This window comes from Sinocyclocheilus rhinocerous, unplaced genomic scaffold, assembly GCF_001515625.1.
Source record: "Sinocyclocheilus rhinocerous isolate Xijiao unplaced genomic scaffold, SAMN03320098_v1.1 scaffold72, whole genome shotgun sequence".
Lineage (NCBI taxonomy): Eukaryota > Metazoa > Chordata > Actinopteri > Cypriniformes > Cyprinidae > Sinocyclocheilus > Sinocyclocheilus rhinocerous.
In genome coordinates this window covers 1,055,243-1,071,557 of record NW_015628351.1, presented here as the reverse complement: position 1 = coordinate 1,071,557, position 16,315 = coordinate 1,055,243, and the positions used below count along the sequence as shown (strand labels likewise).

The following is a 16,315-nucleotide window of genomic DNA, read 5'->3' as shown; positions in this document are numbered from 1 at the left end:
TCCGCTCCTTGAGTTCTCTCCAGCGCTGGAAAGCTGATCCGATATTTACTCTGGTTCTACTTCTTGCCTTATTGCCTTAAGCCTTCTTTTGTTCCGCAGACGTTTTCATCTTTTGTTTTTTATCCGCCATCTCTATCTTTCTGTCGCTCGGCTCGGATAATGTCCGTCCTGTGCACGGAACGCTCTCTCCTCCACATCATGAGTAGACACGTCCCTTACTGCTGATTGGCTACAAGTTTGTTTTGCTACTTGGCCCAAATCAGTTTTCTAAAGCGTTTTTGAAAAATCGCTTATCCCACCTTTAATGTGAAATTACTAAACCTACACATAGGAGCCTGATAAAAATGCTAATTTTAGAAGAAAATTTCAAACGGCACTTAGAGGCTTTTGCATCGGAACTCTTCATATAGACTATTTATTTATAACAATATATTTATGGCTATTATGTAAAAAATATCTGTTACCAATAAAATTGTAATAAATATATACTAGTGTCTCACTAGTGTCTGGTCAGCTATTCATACTGATATACTGTTTAGTTGCATGCAGCTATAAATAATAATAGAAAAAAATACTTAAACTGAAACAAGTACCAGCAACAAATGGAGTTTAGATAAGAAACACGAATAGCTGATTTCAGAATCACACGCTGTGTCTGAATATGCATACTTCCATATATGTGAAAACAATATGTGAAAATAGTAGCCTATGTTTGAATTCATAGTATCTGAAACAGTATGTGAAAAGTAGATGACCTTCTGCAGAGATGCCATAAAGCCACAGGAAAAGATTTGTGAATGGCAAGGAAGAAATGCAACTGACGCTAGGTCATGTGACAGTAACAGCATGACGGATGTAGTACGTCCAAATTGAGTGAAGTAATGAAGTAAGTTTCAAACCAAATATAGTATATACTGGACAGTATGCAAGTTTGGGTGCAAATCAGATACTAGTTAGTTTTAAGGATTAATGTTAAAATGGCTTGCCACACATTGTAGGTTTTTGTTGATAAAGTAGGCTTCTTTAAACCAGCATACGATCAGATCAGACTTTCTTAATATCCATTTGGGTTTATAAGCAGTATCTGCAATCACAGTATATACCCTGCTATTTGATCCACGGCAGCCAGGAGTGTTTCATGCCCATCTCCTGGCGGTGCCTGAGCGTATGTGCACGTGAGAGGGGTGGGGGAGAAACAGAAAGGGGGTTTGGGTGGGCAGTGGTAGAAGAGGCTTGGCTAATTCACTTTTCCCATAAAAAAACACGGCTGATCCTGTTCAATTCATGAAATGCACTACATATATAGGACAGCCATCCCCCAAGGAACGTGTAGTTTTTCCCAACTCATCCTCACGCCCCCTCACGCGCTCTGCAGTTCATATTGAGCCATTTCGTTTAGCCCATACGATTGTTCAGCTTCTGTATCCCTCCTCATGTTCCCGATGATTGGCACGTTAACTAACACATGTGAAAAGGACCTTGACCGAAAATACAAAGCACTGACTGACTTGACAGGAATTCAAGCGTTAAGTCTTAACTCAGTTTCCTACTTGATGCACTTCAGTTTCTTTCCAGAGCGCGCAGTAATGCAGAATGATAACCAAAATGCAAGCAACTCCATTCTGTTGTACTACAACATGCTGTGACAAGTGAAAATGCATCATTAGTGACTTTTCAACAAGCTTTTCATGCATTAGACGACGCTATTTACGTTTTAACTATTATACACGAATTAATTAAAGCTAATATACTGATGACACATCTTTATCTGTGAAGGTCACCAAGAACATGCCACGATGTCCCCCACATTCAACAGCAACGCATTTCAGCACCCTGGAGAGCAGCACAGTAAAGATTTACTGCTGACCACCATCAAACTCTCTCTCTCTCTCTCTCTCTCTCTCTCTCTCTCTCTCTCAACAAGCTGACATAATGTAAACTGAAATGGAGAAAAAAAGTAGTTTTTTGAAAATCTGAAAATGCTCCAATTTATCATGTACAAGAATGTTTACAATACTTTGAATATTTTTTGCAACTGCTTTTCTTTGCAACCTCATAATATATATATATATAGTAAAATACTAATACTAATATATATAGTAAAAATAAGAAATTAAATATTTTTAAATTTGCAAATGTTTAAAAATATAAAATGTGAAATATGTATTTTGTTGGAGGAGCTCATATTGAACAGCATCGATGCTGGAGCAACATGTGTGGCTGTCAAAATAGACATAGAGGCCTGCAAGCTTCAGGTGATCGACAATGGCACGGGAATGTGCCGGGAAGACATGGAAAGAGTGGGTCTACGATATAACACAAGCAAATGCAGCTCGTTGGAGGATCTGGAAAATCTCTGCTTTTATGGGTTCAGAGGGGAAGCGATTTCCAGTATCGTCTCTCTTGCAGAAATGGTCGAAATATCATCTAGGACTAAGCTGTCGGTGAAAACATATGTTAAAACTTTTAATGAAACAAATGCAATGGATGTTGTTGAAGCTCAAACCGTTCGTCCCTCCGTAGGGACGACCGTGTCGGTCTACAATCTCTTCCACAACATGCCAGTTCGAAGAAAGAGAATGGACGCTGTTTTAGAAACCGAACGCATCCGTCAGAGAGTGGAGGCCATATCTCTGATGCACCCTTCTGTGTCGTTTACAGTGAAAAAAGAAAATTCAGCCCACATGATGGTGCAGCTCTCTAAAACAAGCAGTACCTATTACAGGTTTGTGCAGATTCATGGCTTGAGTCGAGCTCAAAAGCTCGGAGAGGTCAATTACATCCATAAGCAGTTCGAAATGACCGGTCACATCGGCCGTGATGGTCACTACAATAACAGCTTGCAGTTCCTGTTTGTAAATGGGAGGCTTCTTCTGAAGACATGCATTCATAAAACACTCAACTGCCTTTTGAAGAGAGTAAGCAGTGCTGCCAGACAAAACAACAGCCCGACTGCATATCCGTTAACATCGAGCCCCAAACAAAGGGGCGGATGTGATCTCCACGGCGTCTATGTGTTGAATATCAAATGTCATTACTCAGAGTATGACATATGTCTCGAACCAGCCAAGTCTTTGATAGAGTTCAAAGACTGGGATAGTGTGCTCATCTGCATTGAAGAAGGTGTCAAAGCATTCCTTACTAAAGAAAACCTGGTGGCAGAGTTTTCTATGAATGGCAGCGATGGTCCATCAAGTAGTCCAGTGAGAAATGCAAAGACTCCTGTGGCAATACAAAATCTCAGTGCTGAGGAAACACGTGAAGAGTGTGATGCATTGTCTGAGAAGAAGGATAATGCATGTACTGCGGACGTCTCTGGTGATGTTCAAATGTTGGAGAATGTGTCAACAAACACTGAAACCTTCTCCAGTGAAGAATCAGAAGCAGAAAAAGTGCTTCAGGCTGAATTGTCTTTGCGGACCACGTTTGCAGATGCTACAGAAATGAATAACAATTGCAAAGAAGATGAAAGTGCAGTTTGTCCAAATATAAGCCATAATGATTTGCCAGTTAACAACCTGACGGGAAGCAAAAACCAAAAGATTTCAATTATAGATGGAAAAGAGGCAGAAGATAGTTTGAAAAAATTCTGCTTTCCAAATAAAATTTCTCCAAAAAAGAGGAAGTTGGCGTTAAATGACACTGAAGAAGACAAACATGGTTTTTATGGTACCAACTCAAAGACTTCCAGAGCTGCGCCATGTCGTAAATTAGCTCTGTCTTTTGAAACGGGATCTCTTGACAAGTTCAAAAGGTTGTTTGGGAAGGGTGTTGAGAAAAAACAACCAAGTACGGAAAAAACAAACCTTTTAAATCCAGTGTCTTCTCGAAAATCCAATGACTGCTTTGTAGGAACTACTTGGTGTTTAGAAGATTTAGACAAGCCCTTATTGAGGAACATATCAGGTGCTCCATATAGTTCTGAATGTTCTGCTGAATCTTCATCATGGAACAAGGCAGACAAACTGTCATTGGCTGCCAAATGTTCCTATTTAAAACAAGACAAACAGCCATTCAGCAAGGTCAGCAGAAATACAGACTTTCTTACTATGGAAAATTCATCTTTCCCAGTTGTGGAAGACTCACACTTTCAAGAACAGTCCTGTGAATTAGAAAAAAGCCTCTTAGAAGATGTTTTATTTGGATCCACTGGAACTGTTGATTCAGTTGTCCATGAAACTCCAATCTTCACTCTAAATGAGCAGGACGCAACAATACCGGACACTTCCTGCGTTTTAGAAGACTCACACCTCTGCAACAAAAATGTGACTTCCTTTGTAGGAAGTGTGAACTGTGTTAATGAAGCCAGCGTAACCTCTCAGCATGATCCTCAGTGCAGCAACACAGGAAATGAAGGTCAGGCTACAAATGAATGTGTTGAAACAATCCCAATGTCCAGTAGCTGGCTGGCTCATTATGACAGTTGGTTAGGAAAGCTGGTTTACATCAACCAAGTTACAGGGCTCAGCAAATACAACTCTCCTCCTGTGGAGGAGGCTCAAGTGCCATGTACCACAGATGTCACTAACATGGCGGTCAGTGTTATTTCAAGAACAGGTGGGAGAAATTCAGTGAGCCATTTTTGGGTCACTAATGTAGAGGTATTTATATTATAATCAGCTTCTCTTTGCTCATAGGATTTGAGTACAGGTGTTATCCATTTCACACAGACATTGTACTTCCCTTTCTGCCCAAGCCCAGAGCAGAAAGAGCCCTTAACTCAGGGATAGACAGCAGAGGTACAGCTCTAGACTGACATCAGGAATGAAATCAGCTTTTTAGTGCACATTAAGTAATTGTTTTTCTTCTTACTCTTTTAAGAGGATGCCCAAGGTCCCGATTCACTATCGACTTTATTCTCAGAATGGAGTAACCCAGTGTTCATACGGCCTCCAGAGGTAAAAAGACTACTAATTTAATAAATTAAATCATTTAAAGATTTTTTAATTTAACCTTATTTAATACTGATTTTAATTAATGTAAGGCAGTTTTTGTTAAAAAGATTCAAATTAATTTGACTCACATATTCTATTAATTATTCTGAAAAGGTTGCTGTGGATGTAACCAGCGGTCAAGCTGAGGGTCTTGCTGTAAAAATCCACAATATTCTTTACCCCTACCGGTTTACCAAGAATATGATCCACACAATGAGAGTAAGTATTTTTACCCCTCTGCTCTTTTTGTGCTTTGAGGAACTGGCAAGGCTAGACACTTAAAATAGCAATGTCACAAAGCATAGCCTTATTCTTATGTGGTGAAAATGAACCTAAGATTGTGTTGTGTTGTATTTTTACCTCAGGTCATCAATCAAGTGGACAAGAAGTTCCTTGCTTGTTTGATAAACACAACAGAGCAGGAAGCCTCTGAAAGCAGTACAAATGAAGGTGCCGCAGGCTGAAAATCATTATGTTGAATGGTGTGATGATGTCCTAAACATTTGTCATTGCTTCCACCTGCAGGAAATCTTCTAGTGTTGGTTGATCAACATGCTGCCCATGAAAGAGTTCGTCTGGAGGGGTTGGTAACAGGTAAATGCTAATGATATAAGGGTTAAACAGTACCTTTCAAAAGTTTGGGACTAGTATGATTTGTGGAAGTAAGAAATGAATACTTTATACTGCAACGTTTCATAACTTAAATAAAAGTAACAGTAATGACATTTATATATAACGATTTCTATTTCAAATAAATGCAGTCCTTTAAAAAAATGTATCAAGGTTTTCACAAAAATATGAATCAGCACAAATGTTTTCAACATTGATAATAAACAAAAATAGTTTTTGAGCACCAAATCAGCATATTAGAATGATTTCTGAATGAACATGTGACACTGAAGACTGGCGTAATGATGCTGAAAATTCAGTTTTACCAACACAGGAATAAATTGCATTTAACATATTTAAAAACAGAAAACATTGTAATAATATTTCATAATATTATTATTATTTTTTATTTATTTTTTCAAAAAATGCATGAGACTCCTTTCAAAAATGTTGAAAAATCTTACTGACCCCAAACTTATAGGAATAGAAGAACAAAATAAATTCCATGTAAAAGCATTAAAAAGGCAAATACACTTCAAGAGATGTACGTAAGCATTCAGTGTATTTTTCCCACACTGCTTGTTGTTTGATGTAGATTCCTATGAGGATGACCCAGACACACCTGGAAAAAAAAGGCTATGTTCTTCAAGTGTAATCCCACCCTTAGAGATTAACGTAACTGAGGAGGAATTGAGACTTCTGAGGTCAGTGCAGCTGTTTGAGTCAACATTCCTGTTTCCACCGTCATCTTCTCTCTGAAACGTACACATGTTCGATTAGTTCTGCACCTTCGCCGAACAGTGCCATAAATCTTTCTTTTGTTTTTGAAGGTCTTGTCAGGCCTTCCTGAGGGGTCTTGCTTTAGATGTAAGTTTCCCAAAGAGTGAGTCACTGAATGTGTTTTTGGAGAGACTTCCCACATGTTTCATAGAGAAAGAAAGCACAGAGCTCCGCCGTGGAAGACGGTCAGTCATTAAAACCATTGCAGAGGTCAGACTTAGTTATAATGTTTTTTTTTTTTATTATTAATTTCAGCTCAGTTTAGACTCTAATTGTATGTTTTATTTTGTAGGACTATCTGCGAGAACACATTGAGGTGAACCAGCATATCCACACATGATTTGTATCTAATCTGTGAACAGAATACTACAAATGGTCTGATTTTGGAGCTTGAAGGATACATTTATGACCAATTTTGTTCTTTTGACTCATGTTTGCAGCTTCTCCGCTCAACAGGAAGAGTGAGAGGAATGCTGCCTTTGACAGTTCATAATGTGCTCGCCTCACAAGCTTGTCATGGTTGGTATTATAAATTCACCACTGAGTTCAGTTGAAACACATTCTATTAAGAAACTGTTACAGGGAACAAAGGAAATGTCTAATTTTTAAACATATGTAGGGATATTTATTTTTTATAGTTAGCATTTTCAAAATATTCTTATTAATAAATATTACAATTTTATAATATCTAATATTATTTATTTTAACAGGAGCAATTAAGTTCAATGACATTTTGAGTAAAGAGGAGTGCTGTAGTCTGGTGAGCTCGCTCTCCTCTTGTCAGCTTCCCTTCCAGTGTGCTCACGGAAGACCTTCAATCGTCCCTTTGGCTGATCTTCACCACCTGGAAGAGCCACAGGTATGTTTCAACTAATCTGCAACAAATCTGATTTTGTAAGTGCACTTTTTTGTCAATTATAAACAGGTTTGAATATCATAAGTACTGATAAAGCATATAATGGATCAGCCATAGCACATTATATATATATATAGATAGATTTTTTTTCATATATATTTTTTATGTTTTTCTTTGATAGTTTAATTTTTATATCCCCACAGGATCTTCCCAAACCAAATCTGAGGAAATTGAGAAGAATGTACAAGTCATGGCTGCTCTATGGACAAGATCAATCTATTGCACAAAACAAAACATGAATTTACAAGCACTTTACGCTTTTGTATTAAATTATTTAATTTAAAAGAAATAGTCTGCTTCTGTTAATTGTTGGGCGGCTTTTATTATGTTTCACCCTTTGGCGCATACACTGCTCTGAGATAGAGTAGCCAATAATAAAGGACTATACTCGATCTTGGAGTGCTTTCCTCCAATCGAATTGATTCTTGCAAGGTTGTGGTCCAATCAACGTAAAACGTAGGAGGGCGCTAAAATGGATGACGTTCCTCTGCAGTTCATTGTTGTGCGTTCATTGCGATGATCGCTGGAAGGGGCGACAAGGAGGTCTCACGTAAACGATAACAAAGTAGTACTTTATAGGTGAGTTTTACACGTAGTAATGACAAATTATAACGTATTAAAACAGTCTCAGACTAAACGGATGATATATGTTGATTAATATCAGTTTAAACCAAGAGTATCTTACCCTCCCAATTCAAAGATGGCCGAACAGCAGTACTGACGTGTGAATTTGGCGCTTTCTGCATGAGATTAAAACGTCAATCTTCTTTATCTCTCGTAATGTTTGAGGACTTGCAGCTTCTATTATGTTAACGTTACCGTTTTTTGCTAATACAGAGTTAAAGAAATGAATATTTTAATGCTTGTGGAGATTACAGTGTATGGCACACGTGCTTTAACGGAATCTGAACGCATCACGTTACTGTGTAACGTTACAGTAAAGTCTGAACGCTATCGTGTTATGTTAAAATGTTACATTAGCCTAAACAGGTCAGTGTTTATCTTCAGTAGATTTGCGTAATTCTGTTGTATGCTGCATTTTGGACCTTTTTGGTCACTTTACATTTAAATACAGTCATGGCAATGAAGTGCATCATCCATGACATGTGGTCTGTAAAGGGAGTGTATGTATTAGGTCATGAAAAATCTGGAAATAGGGAGTTTAAAAGTTTTGATGTAGATATAATAAAATGGTAAAAGTTATTTAAAAAAAATTCTCTATGCATTCTCTATTAAGCTTGGTTAATTTCTGCAGAAATATTTCTGCAGTAATGTTGAACTGTAATATTATGGTGTCTGTATTTGATTGGCTTTCTCACCGCATCAGTGATGAACAGGATTCGGATCCACGTGTTGCCGTCCAGCAGAGGTCGAGTGACTCAAGCTGCTCGTGCTCAAGAGCCTCAGACCTGCTCTTACACCCAGAGACCCTGTTCACAGCCTCGTCTGGAGGGCCTAGAGTTCTGTATCAAACATGTACTTGAAGATAAAACTGCTCCCTACAGGCAATGCAGCTATGTGTCTAACAAGAATGGCAAGCGCTGCCCCAATGCAGCCCCAAAACCAGAGAAAAAGGAGGGGTAAGGGTGTTTGTTTATTCCCTTAACATGCTTACTACCTACTATAAATAATTGACCAATAATGTTGTTTTTCTTTTTCTTAGGGTATCTTTCTGTGCTGAACATGCACGCAGAAATGCTTTGGTTCAGCAAGCTCAATTGCGGAAGGCATCTGCCTCAGGACCTTCGCCTGAAGTCTTGCTGTCTCAGCTCAGTGGCTACAGTCGGCCGGAAACTGGAGCTCACAGTCAAGAGGGCCGTAGTGAAGCTAGTCGCATACTAGGTGAGATGTAACTTGCTTCTAATCATGTGCCATTAATTATTAACAGGCATGCTTTTGGCCTTGTGAACATTGAGAAATCACTTTAAAGTCTTGATGTGATGCAAACAAACTTGTGCATGTGTGAACTGACCGCTACTGACATTTAATGTGTAAAGTGTATTATAAGTAACAAAAGAATTATTTATACCCTAGAAATTATTCAAAATGGAAATGCTTCTCTGAAACAGAATGCAGCTTATTAAATAACATAAAAAATGTAGTTTCCTGCTGTCTTAAAACTTGCATCAAAGGCTGATAACTAATAGTTTATGTAATTTATGTAATGTCTCAATTTGTCATTTTCTGCAATTTTTCTTTTTTTTTTATGTATATATATATTAGTTACTAAAATAAGTCATATTTTGTATTATTTAGTATTTGGTGGAACATTTAATAGATCTGAACATAACAGAATAAAATAAAAAATTCTATAAGAGACGCAAAGTTGCATGTAATTTGTTATGGTGATATATTCTATATGTATTTCCTTGTATAGATGAGGAGAGTTGGAGTGAAGAGGAGCAGGATCCTGTTGTTTTGGATCAGACATGGAGAGGAGACCCCGACAGTGAAGATGAAAGTCTTGACAGTGACCACGAAGACCCTTTAAAGTGAGACATTCCTCAGTTTTATTTTACTTAACTGCTTTGTCAAATGTAGTTTTATTAATGTCACCTGAGATGTCAAATAATGAAGCGTGACATTCTACAGGCATGCGGGTGTGTACACAGCAGAGGAAGTGGCACTCATCACACGTGAAAAGCTAATCAGACTTCAGTCCCTCTACATTGACCAATTTAAACGTCTGCAACATTTACTAAAAGAAAAGAAACGGCGCTACCTGCACAGCCGCAAAATTGAACATGAGACAATTGGTAAGGGAGCTGCTGTCATTCTTTGATTTCATGATATCACATATCCAGTCAGCATATATACTTACTTGTGTGCTGTGATACAAGGGAGCAGCCTGTTAACAGGTCCAGAGGGGCTGTCCACAAAGGAACGAGAGAACCTGAAAAAATTAAAGGCTCTACGACGCTATCGCCGTCGCTATGGTGTGGAGGCTTTGCTGCATCGCCAGCTCAGACAGAGAAGACAAGCGATTACTGAGGGAGGAACGCCACAGGTATGAATGGACTTTCTAATAATGTCTTAGTTTTTTTTTTCTGTCTTAAGAAAGACAATAGAAGATTTAAACACTGCCATATGAGACAGACCTATTTGAAATTTTTTTTGCTTTCCCATACTGTCAGTCTGAGCCTACTGTCACGCTGTTATTTTTTTATTAATGTTATTTGTGCATATTTTAATTCTCTTGTGTGTTTTATTTCTGTGCAGGCAATGCGTTTGGGCCAGAGATGTATTTCCTTTGTGGAAGGGACTCGCTGTTCAAATCCGTGTTTGCCAATGACGCGGCACTGTGTCTCTCGTATCCTTTTATGTCCGATATATCTTTAAATGTTCAGGTCTATTAATTTTTTTTTTTTTCACTCAATATTTTAGTACTGTTACCACTTCTATTACATGCACACAAAACACACTACCATTGAAAAAATTGGGGTTGCAAGTTTTTTGATAGTCTCATGTTCACCAAGGCTGCATTTATTTGATTAAAAAAACAGTAAAACCTGTGATTGTAAAGATTAATTTTCATCAGCCATTACTTTAGTCTTCAGTGGCACATGATCCTTCAGAAATCATTCTTATATGCTGTTTTGCTGCTCAAGAAACATTTCTTCTTATCAATGTTGAAAACAGTTATGCTGTCTCCTTACATGATACATTATACATGCATATTTGCAGGATTCTATAATGAATATGAACTTAATTGAAATATGAATGTTTTGTAACATTGTAAATGTCTTTACTGTCACTTTTGATCAGTTAAATGCATCTTTGCTGAATAAAAGTATTAATTTCTTAAAAAAAAAAAAAAAACCTTACCAACCCTAAACTTTTGAATGGAAATATGCGTATTTATTTAAATATACATGTATTTTTCTTTGTTTATATGGGCATACATCTATTTAGATGTATATATGCTCTTGTAGCCCTGAATGAAGGCCCACAGCTTGCTGTAGCTGTTGGTTTCAAACAGCGGCTGATATAAAAGTCTTATGGTCTGTTGACTTTTCCAGTGTTATCTAATGGGTGAAGTCGATTCAGTTCAAAGGAACAGTTCAAGTTTTCCACCTCCTCCAGCTTTCCATATCTTTGACATTTAAAAGATATTTCACAGTTATGCCAATGCTAGTTCTCTTAATCTTCTTAACCCTTCACAATAGACATTTATCAAGACAGTAGCCAAGTTTTATTCAAAATGTGCCCTGGTCTGAAGGACGTTCCATGTGATCAGCCTGTGCACATGGGACAGTCAGAAGACCCCCGCTGTCCTCTGCACCTGTCCCTGCCTCCACCCATGTACCAGCCTGAGCAGGAGTCTATTGCCCCGGAACAGCTGGCGTCTGTGCCCACAGACATGTACCTCAGTGCAGCAGAGCTCCAGCCAACAGAAAATCTACCTCTGGAATTCAGTGATGTATGAATTGTGTTGGTTTTTCTCATTAAAACTAAAGTCGCCATGTGCAGTTGCTTTCCTCATGTGTTTTGGCATATCCCTTCACACTAAGTTTCATATTATCAGAGCAATTAACTCCGCAATCTGCACTAAATTTGTTCACCAAAACACCTTTCGCCCTCTTCAGATTGCTGAGTTATCCATCAAGTATCTACATGCCTGCAAACAGTGCTGCTCAAACATGTCCCCTGCTGTGTAAATCATATCTCATAGCCTCACATGAATGAAAAACAAATTAATCTGGATGTTCAGCAGTCATCTTCCTTTAATTTTGTGTCTGACATTTTCTGTGTGCCCACAGTAAAACCTCTCATTTAAGCTTGTTTTTGGAAACATCTCATTTTCCTGTTATGCTACAAACTATTTATGTGGTTTTTCGTTACATGTTCCCATTGCTTGCTTTCAAAAACACAAACAATATTGCTAATTTACCCATATTGCTGGTTATTTGGCTGTTGACAACAGAATGCAATGTTGACATGTTTAGTAGTATTTAGATGTACTGTAAATGAATGGACTTTAGTTTGAAGAATTGTGCCATTAAGATTCATAAAAGAAGAGGTTAAAGGAAAAAACATTATGGAATCTCAAAATAATCCAATGACCATTCGTATTATATTTTGCATATTTTGTTTTGGATATAAGTTTATGATCTTTTTATCACATCGTCAGTGCACAATGTTTTGATTTATTTCAGTTATCAGCCAATATTAGAGAGCAGTTGATATTAGACATTTTGTCCTATTTGATTTACATTTGCTGTAATTTTTAATCTTTAAAAACACTAATATTTTAATAACACTCAAATGTAACCTTTACCAAATCTCAAAATATCCATTGTTCGTATTGCACATTAATGGAGTGATGTCTAAATTCACTTGTAGCATTTAAAACAATTTTTAATGATTTGTTAATGATTGTTTTTATTTTAAATTTGTGACAAAATAGCATTTTGAACTTTAATATCAGCAATTTCTTAATTATTGGCCATAAAATTATCCAGATTTATCACTGTTGTAATTAAAGTCTGTTGATGTGCAGGATCTTGACGTTGAAGATGAGGGTTTGCAGTGTCCCCCGTCCCCCTTGCTATTCGACACAGCGCTTGCATTAGAAGACCAGACCATCAGAGAGATCGCCGAGGCCCCTATGGACATTCTGACAGGGGTGGAGCAGGGCGATCTGGACGGCTCTGCCCAAGATGCTGAGCTCTCAGAGAGAGACGAGGTGTCTGTGGAAGATCAGGTAATTATCACTGTGGCTTGTTGGAATAATTAAACAATGCAACCAAAGCAGTATGTCTGTTCCTTGCCATGGCATTTAAGCACCAGAACTACGGTCTTGTTTTTCAGGTTGAATCTGAAATACTTGAAGCAGTTGGACAAGCAGTTCCCATGCAGAATTCATCAAAAGACTTTGACACGAAAACAACAGATGCCTTATCCTGAGCACCTCGTGACCTGATTTTCTCAGCTGTTGTTCTGTTGATATTTCAAACAGTCCAGATATCTATTTAAAAGCCATATTTCTGGAAGTTTGCTTTGATTGCTGAAACATTTTTAACCTAGCATTCTCATTACTTAAAATAGCACATGTTCTGATATAGACTGCAAGTGTCTTGTGAAATTAAAAGGACAGTTATATGCACAGTTGGAAGTTTGTGTTTTGTAAGGTAAAGATGAAGTACGTATTTCACTACAAAAGTCTTTAAGCACCAGCTCCCCTTCTATCAAGCACATCTCTGGTTCCATATGATATTCATGACTCATATATGCACTTGTAGCCCTGAATCAAGGCCCACAGCTTGCTGTAGCTGTTGGTTTCAAACAGCGGCTGATATAAAAGTCTTATGGTCTGTTGACTTTTCCAGTGTTATCTAATGGGTGAAGTCTATTCAGTTCGAAGGAACAGTTCAAGTTTTCCACCTCCTCCAGCTTTGCAAATCTTTGACATTTAAAAGATATTTCACAGTTATGCCAATGCTAGTTCTCTTAATCTTCTTAACCCTTCACAATAGACATTTATCAAGACAGTAGCCAAGTTTTATTCAAAATGTGCCCTGGTCTGAAGGACGTTCCATGTGATCGGCCTGTGCACATGGGACAGTCAGAAGACCCCTGCTGTCCTCTGCACCTGTCCAGTTATAGGACAGTTATATGCACAGTTGGAAGTTTGTGTTTTGTAAGGTAAAGATGAGATGTATTTCACTACAAAAAGTCTCTAAGCACTATCCTCACTTCCCCACTCATGACTCATACTTGGATTTCTTCTCTAAAATAAACCTTTACAACTCATCTTGTTCTTGTTAGTTATAAATTTGCACTCATGAAAGGGGCTCCTCTGGGATAGTCAGGGTTCCCATGGTCTTGGAAAACCTAGAAACAGGGAATTTTTTATTTTCATAGTAATGGAAATATTTATAGTGGATATACATGGTTCTAGTAATGAGCTGTTCTGTGTGTGGGGTTGGAACTCGATTGCAAACACTGTTGGATTTGCAAGCGAACTGTTCTTTTGAGTTCTTTTTGTTAAATCAGGCAAAGGGGTTTACAAAAAGAGTAATACATTAGTGAACTGGTCTCAAAACTGATTTTTAAAGAATCTGTATCCAGTAAACAAATGACTGGAAAGGTCATGGAAATTGGTCAAAAAGCGAGAACCCTGGACAATGAAATAGTGTCTTGATGTTGAACATTTACTAGTTGCTTTCCAAGCTGGAAAATTAAACTGGTAGTTGTGTTTTGGAGCATTGTAGCTGTTAAATACAAAACAGACCTAGTTGAAAATAACATTGATCTTTATGTAATTATATCAAATAAATAGTAGTTTTATACACTTAAAGGAGTAAAATGAAAAACACATGCTAAAGATTGGCCACAGAACATCAAATTGCATGTCAATCTTGACATAAATAAAGCTGAATCGCTGCTTAGTCACAGATCATGATTAATGAAATCACTGCAGATGCGTAGCGAAAAAAAACCGCGATGACAGCGTAGCTTAATAAAATAAACTGTTAGCAAATAAAAAAATACCACTAAATAAGAGAAATGTATAAGTCAAGGCTATAAATGAAAACTTGCTTTAGATAACGCTACGTGGAGCACAAGATAGGCCTTTACTAAAAGTGGGTCGGGCAACACAATTTCAGGCCATGACATCACTTTTCCTGCGAGCGCTTTAACCTAAACACGGGAAGAGAGACGGATGGAAAGAGACGACGATAAAGCTTCTAATCGGCGGCTGGGGAAACAGATAAACATGTCCACAAGCTGTGAATTTAAAAGTACAGTTCGAGGTATTTCTTAGCGATATTCAACGGGGATATTTTCACACCTTCCGAAACAACACAAGGATCCCGAGGTAAAAGATTCTTTTTTTTTTCCAGACATCGCGCGCACTGTTTGACGTTTACGTGTCGAAAGTGGGCTGATTTTGCAAAATGCATGTGTATTATAGACGTAGAGGGGTTTGTTGTGGTATTAAATGTTGACGTGCGCGGTGTGAGTTTGGAAAGGGAAATGTGGGGCATTAGCCATCCGGCTATCTGGGACACCGGTGGGGTTGTAGACTGAGGATGCTTGTCGTGATATCCTGCTTTGCTCAGAAATGCATCGCGCTTAGCTCTTTAAATCAGTAATTCTGCCACAATCGACTTCTTTTGAGTTTGCTTCGTATATAAACAATTTAATTCACATATTTTGCATGGCAGCGCACAAAAATCACAATAATCCGATTTTATCCTAAGCCTTTGCATCAGTTTTCCCCGGATCCTTGTGTTTTGTGTAGTTAAAGCTATAGCCCTTCCTCTTTCTACAGCATAGCGAACGCCTATTTTTAGTTACACACTTTGGCAACCCGAAACTTTTGTGTTTACTTGTGTGTGATGAGAATGCAGACTACATTGTAAAATTGCTAATTTTGGCAGTTCATTCTGCTTGAGACCCTAAAACAGCAACTAATTTAAGAGTAATTGAGGGTAAAAGCATGCCCCCAGCCCCTCCCCTTTAATATTTTACAGATGTTTTTCACATTTGCTAGTCCCATGTTCAAAACCATGTTAAGACTGGCTTACAACCTACAATTCTCCTACATTTAAAGGGGTCATATGATGCGATTCAAACGCGAGTTTTGAGCAGTGTAGAGTAGGCTTGTTGTTTCTCCGATCACAAGTGCAGACATGGTTTTATGTTTACGCAGGGCAATACGCAACGCAACACGTAAAAAGACAGTATAAGTCATTATAATCAGTAATTATGTTCCCACTGGATGCAACAAATGCCTCTTTTGTAATGGGTTCTATTGATTTTGTCTCGTCTAGTGATGTCCGGATCGCGAACGAATCGTTCTATTTAACCGGATCTTCTTAGTGAACCGGTTTGAAACGGTTCGCGTCTCCAGTATGCACTAATCCACAAATTACTTAAGTTATTCGGTTTATAAACGTGCCTGACACTCCCTCTGACGCAAAATAAACCAATATCCCGAGTTATTCAGTTACTCCTAACAGTACATTGACTGAACTGCTAAAAGAGAACCGATGATGGGATGTGCACGAGCAGAGCAGCTGGACTGAGTCTCGTCCTGCTGGAAGACGGCATCACAATATGGTAAGGG

The 16,315-nt window shown here is 38.1% G+C and overlaps 4 protein-coding genes across 6 annotated transcripts in view; 3 read left to right on the top strand and 1 right to left on the bottom strand.

Annotated features, from left to right (window-relative positions):
* Positions 1-5,358, bottom strand: part of LOC107737534 (transmembrane protein 240-like) — a 17,357-nt gene extending 11,999 nt beyond the window's left edge. Inside the window, exon 1 of the mRNA XM_016549040.1 lies at positions 5,295-5,358. The gene's annotated coding sequence lies outside the window, so the exon portion shown is untranslated. The remainder of the gene's footprint in view (positions 1-5,294) is intronic.
* LOC107737666 (DNA mismatch repair protein Mlh3-like) lies at positions 847-7,605 on the top strand. The gene is made up of 13 exons (XM_016549257.1): positions 847-858; positions 2,178-4,557; positions 4,638-4,739; positions 4,822-4,898; positions 5,049-5,153; positions 5,300-5,384; positions 5,460-5,528; positions 6,139-6,247; positions 6,374-6,533; positions 6,616-6,639; positions 6,764-6,842; positions 7,034-7,182; positions 7,383-7,605. The coding sequence occupies exons 1-13, from the start codon at positions 847-849 to the stop codon at positions 7,476-7,478; spliced, it is 3,447 nt and encodes a 1,148-aa protein (XP_016404743.1). The 3' UTR covers positions 7,479-7,605.
* A 126-nt stretch (positions 7,606-7,731) lies between these two features.
* Positions 7,732-13,347, top strand: LOC107737532 (KAT8 regulatory NSL complex subunit 2-like). Of its 2 annotated transcripts, none has more exons than XM_016549036.1 (10): positions 7,732-7,818; positions 8,567-8,819; positions 8,903-9,081; positions 9,617-9,731; positions 9,832-9,995; positions 10,080-10,246; positions 10,459-10,549; positions 11,406-11,659; positions 12,740-12,943; positions 13,051-13,347. In XM_016549036.1, exons 2-10 carry the CDS (start codon positions 8,569-8,571, stop codon positions 13,144-13,146), a joined length of 1,521 nt encoding a protein of 506 aa, XP_016404522.1. In that variant the 5' UTR covers positions 7,732-7,818; positions 8,567-8,568; the 3' UTR covers positions 13,147-13,347. The 2 variants fall into 2 exon arrangements, with proteins under 2 accessions (XP_016404522.1, XP_016404523.1); XM_016549037.1 differs by lacking the exon at positions 7,732-7,818 and adding an exon at positions 7,836-8,363.
* A 1,321-nt stretch (positions 13,348-14,668) lies between these two features.
* LOC107737531 (nck-associated protein 5-like) overlaps positions 14,669-16,315 on the top strand; it is a 34,058-nt gene continuing 32,411 nt past the window's right edge. The window contains exon 1 of one of the 2 annotated variants that reach the window (XM_016549035.1): positions 14,669-14,996. The gene's annotated coding sequence lies outside the window, so the exon portion shown is untranslated. Of the gene's footprint in view, positions 15,062-16,315 lie in introns of both variants that reach the window. The other variant, XM_016549032.1, reaches the window with a different exon arrangement.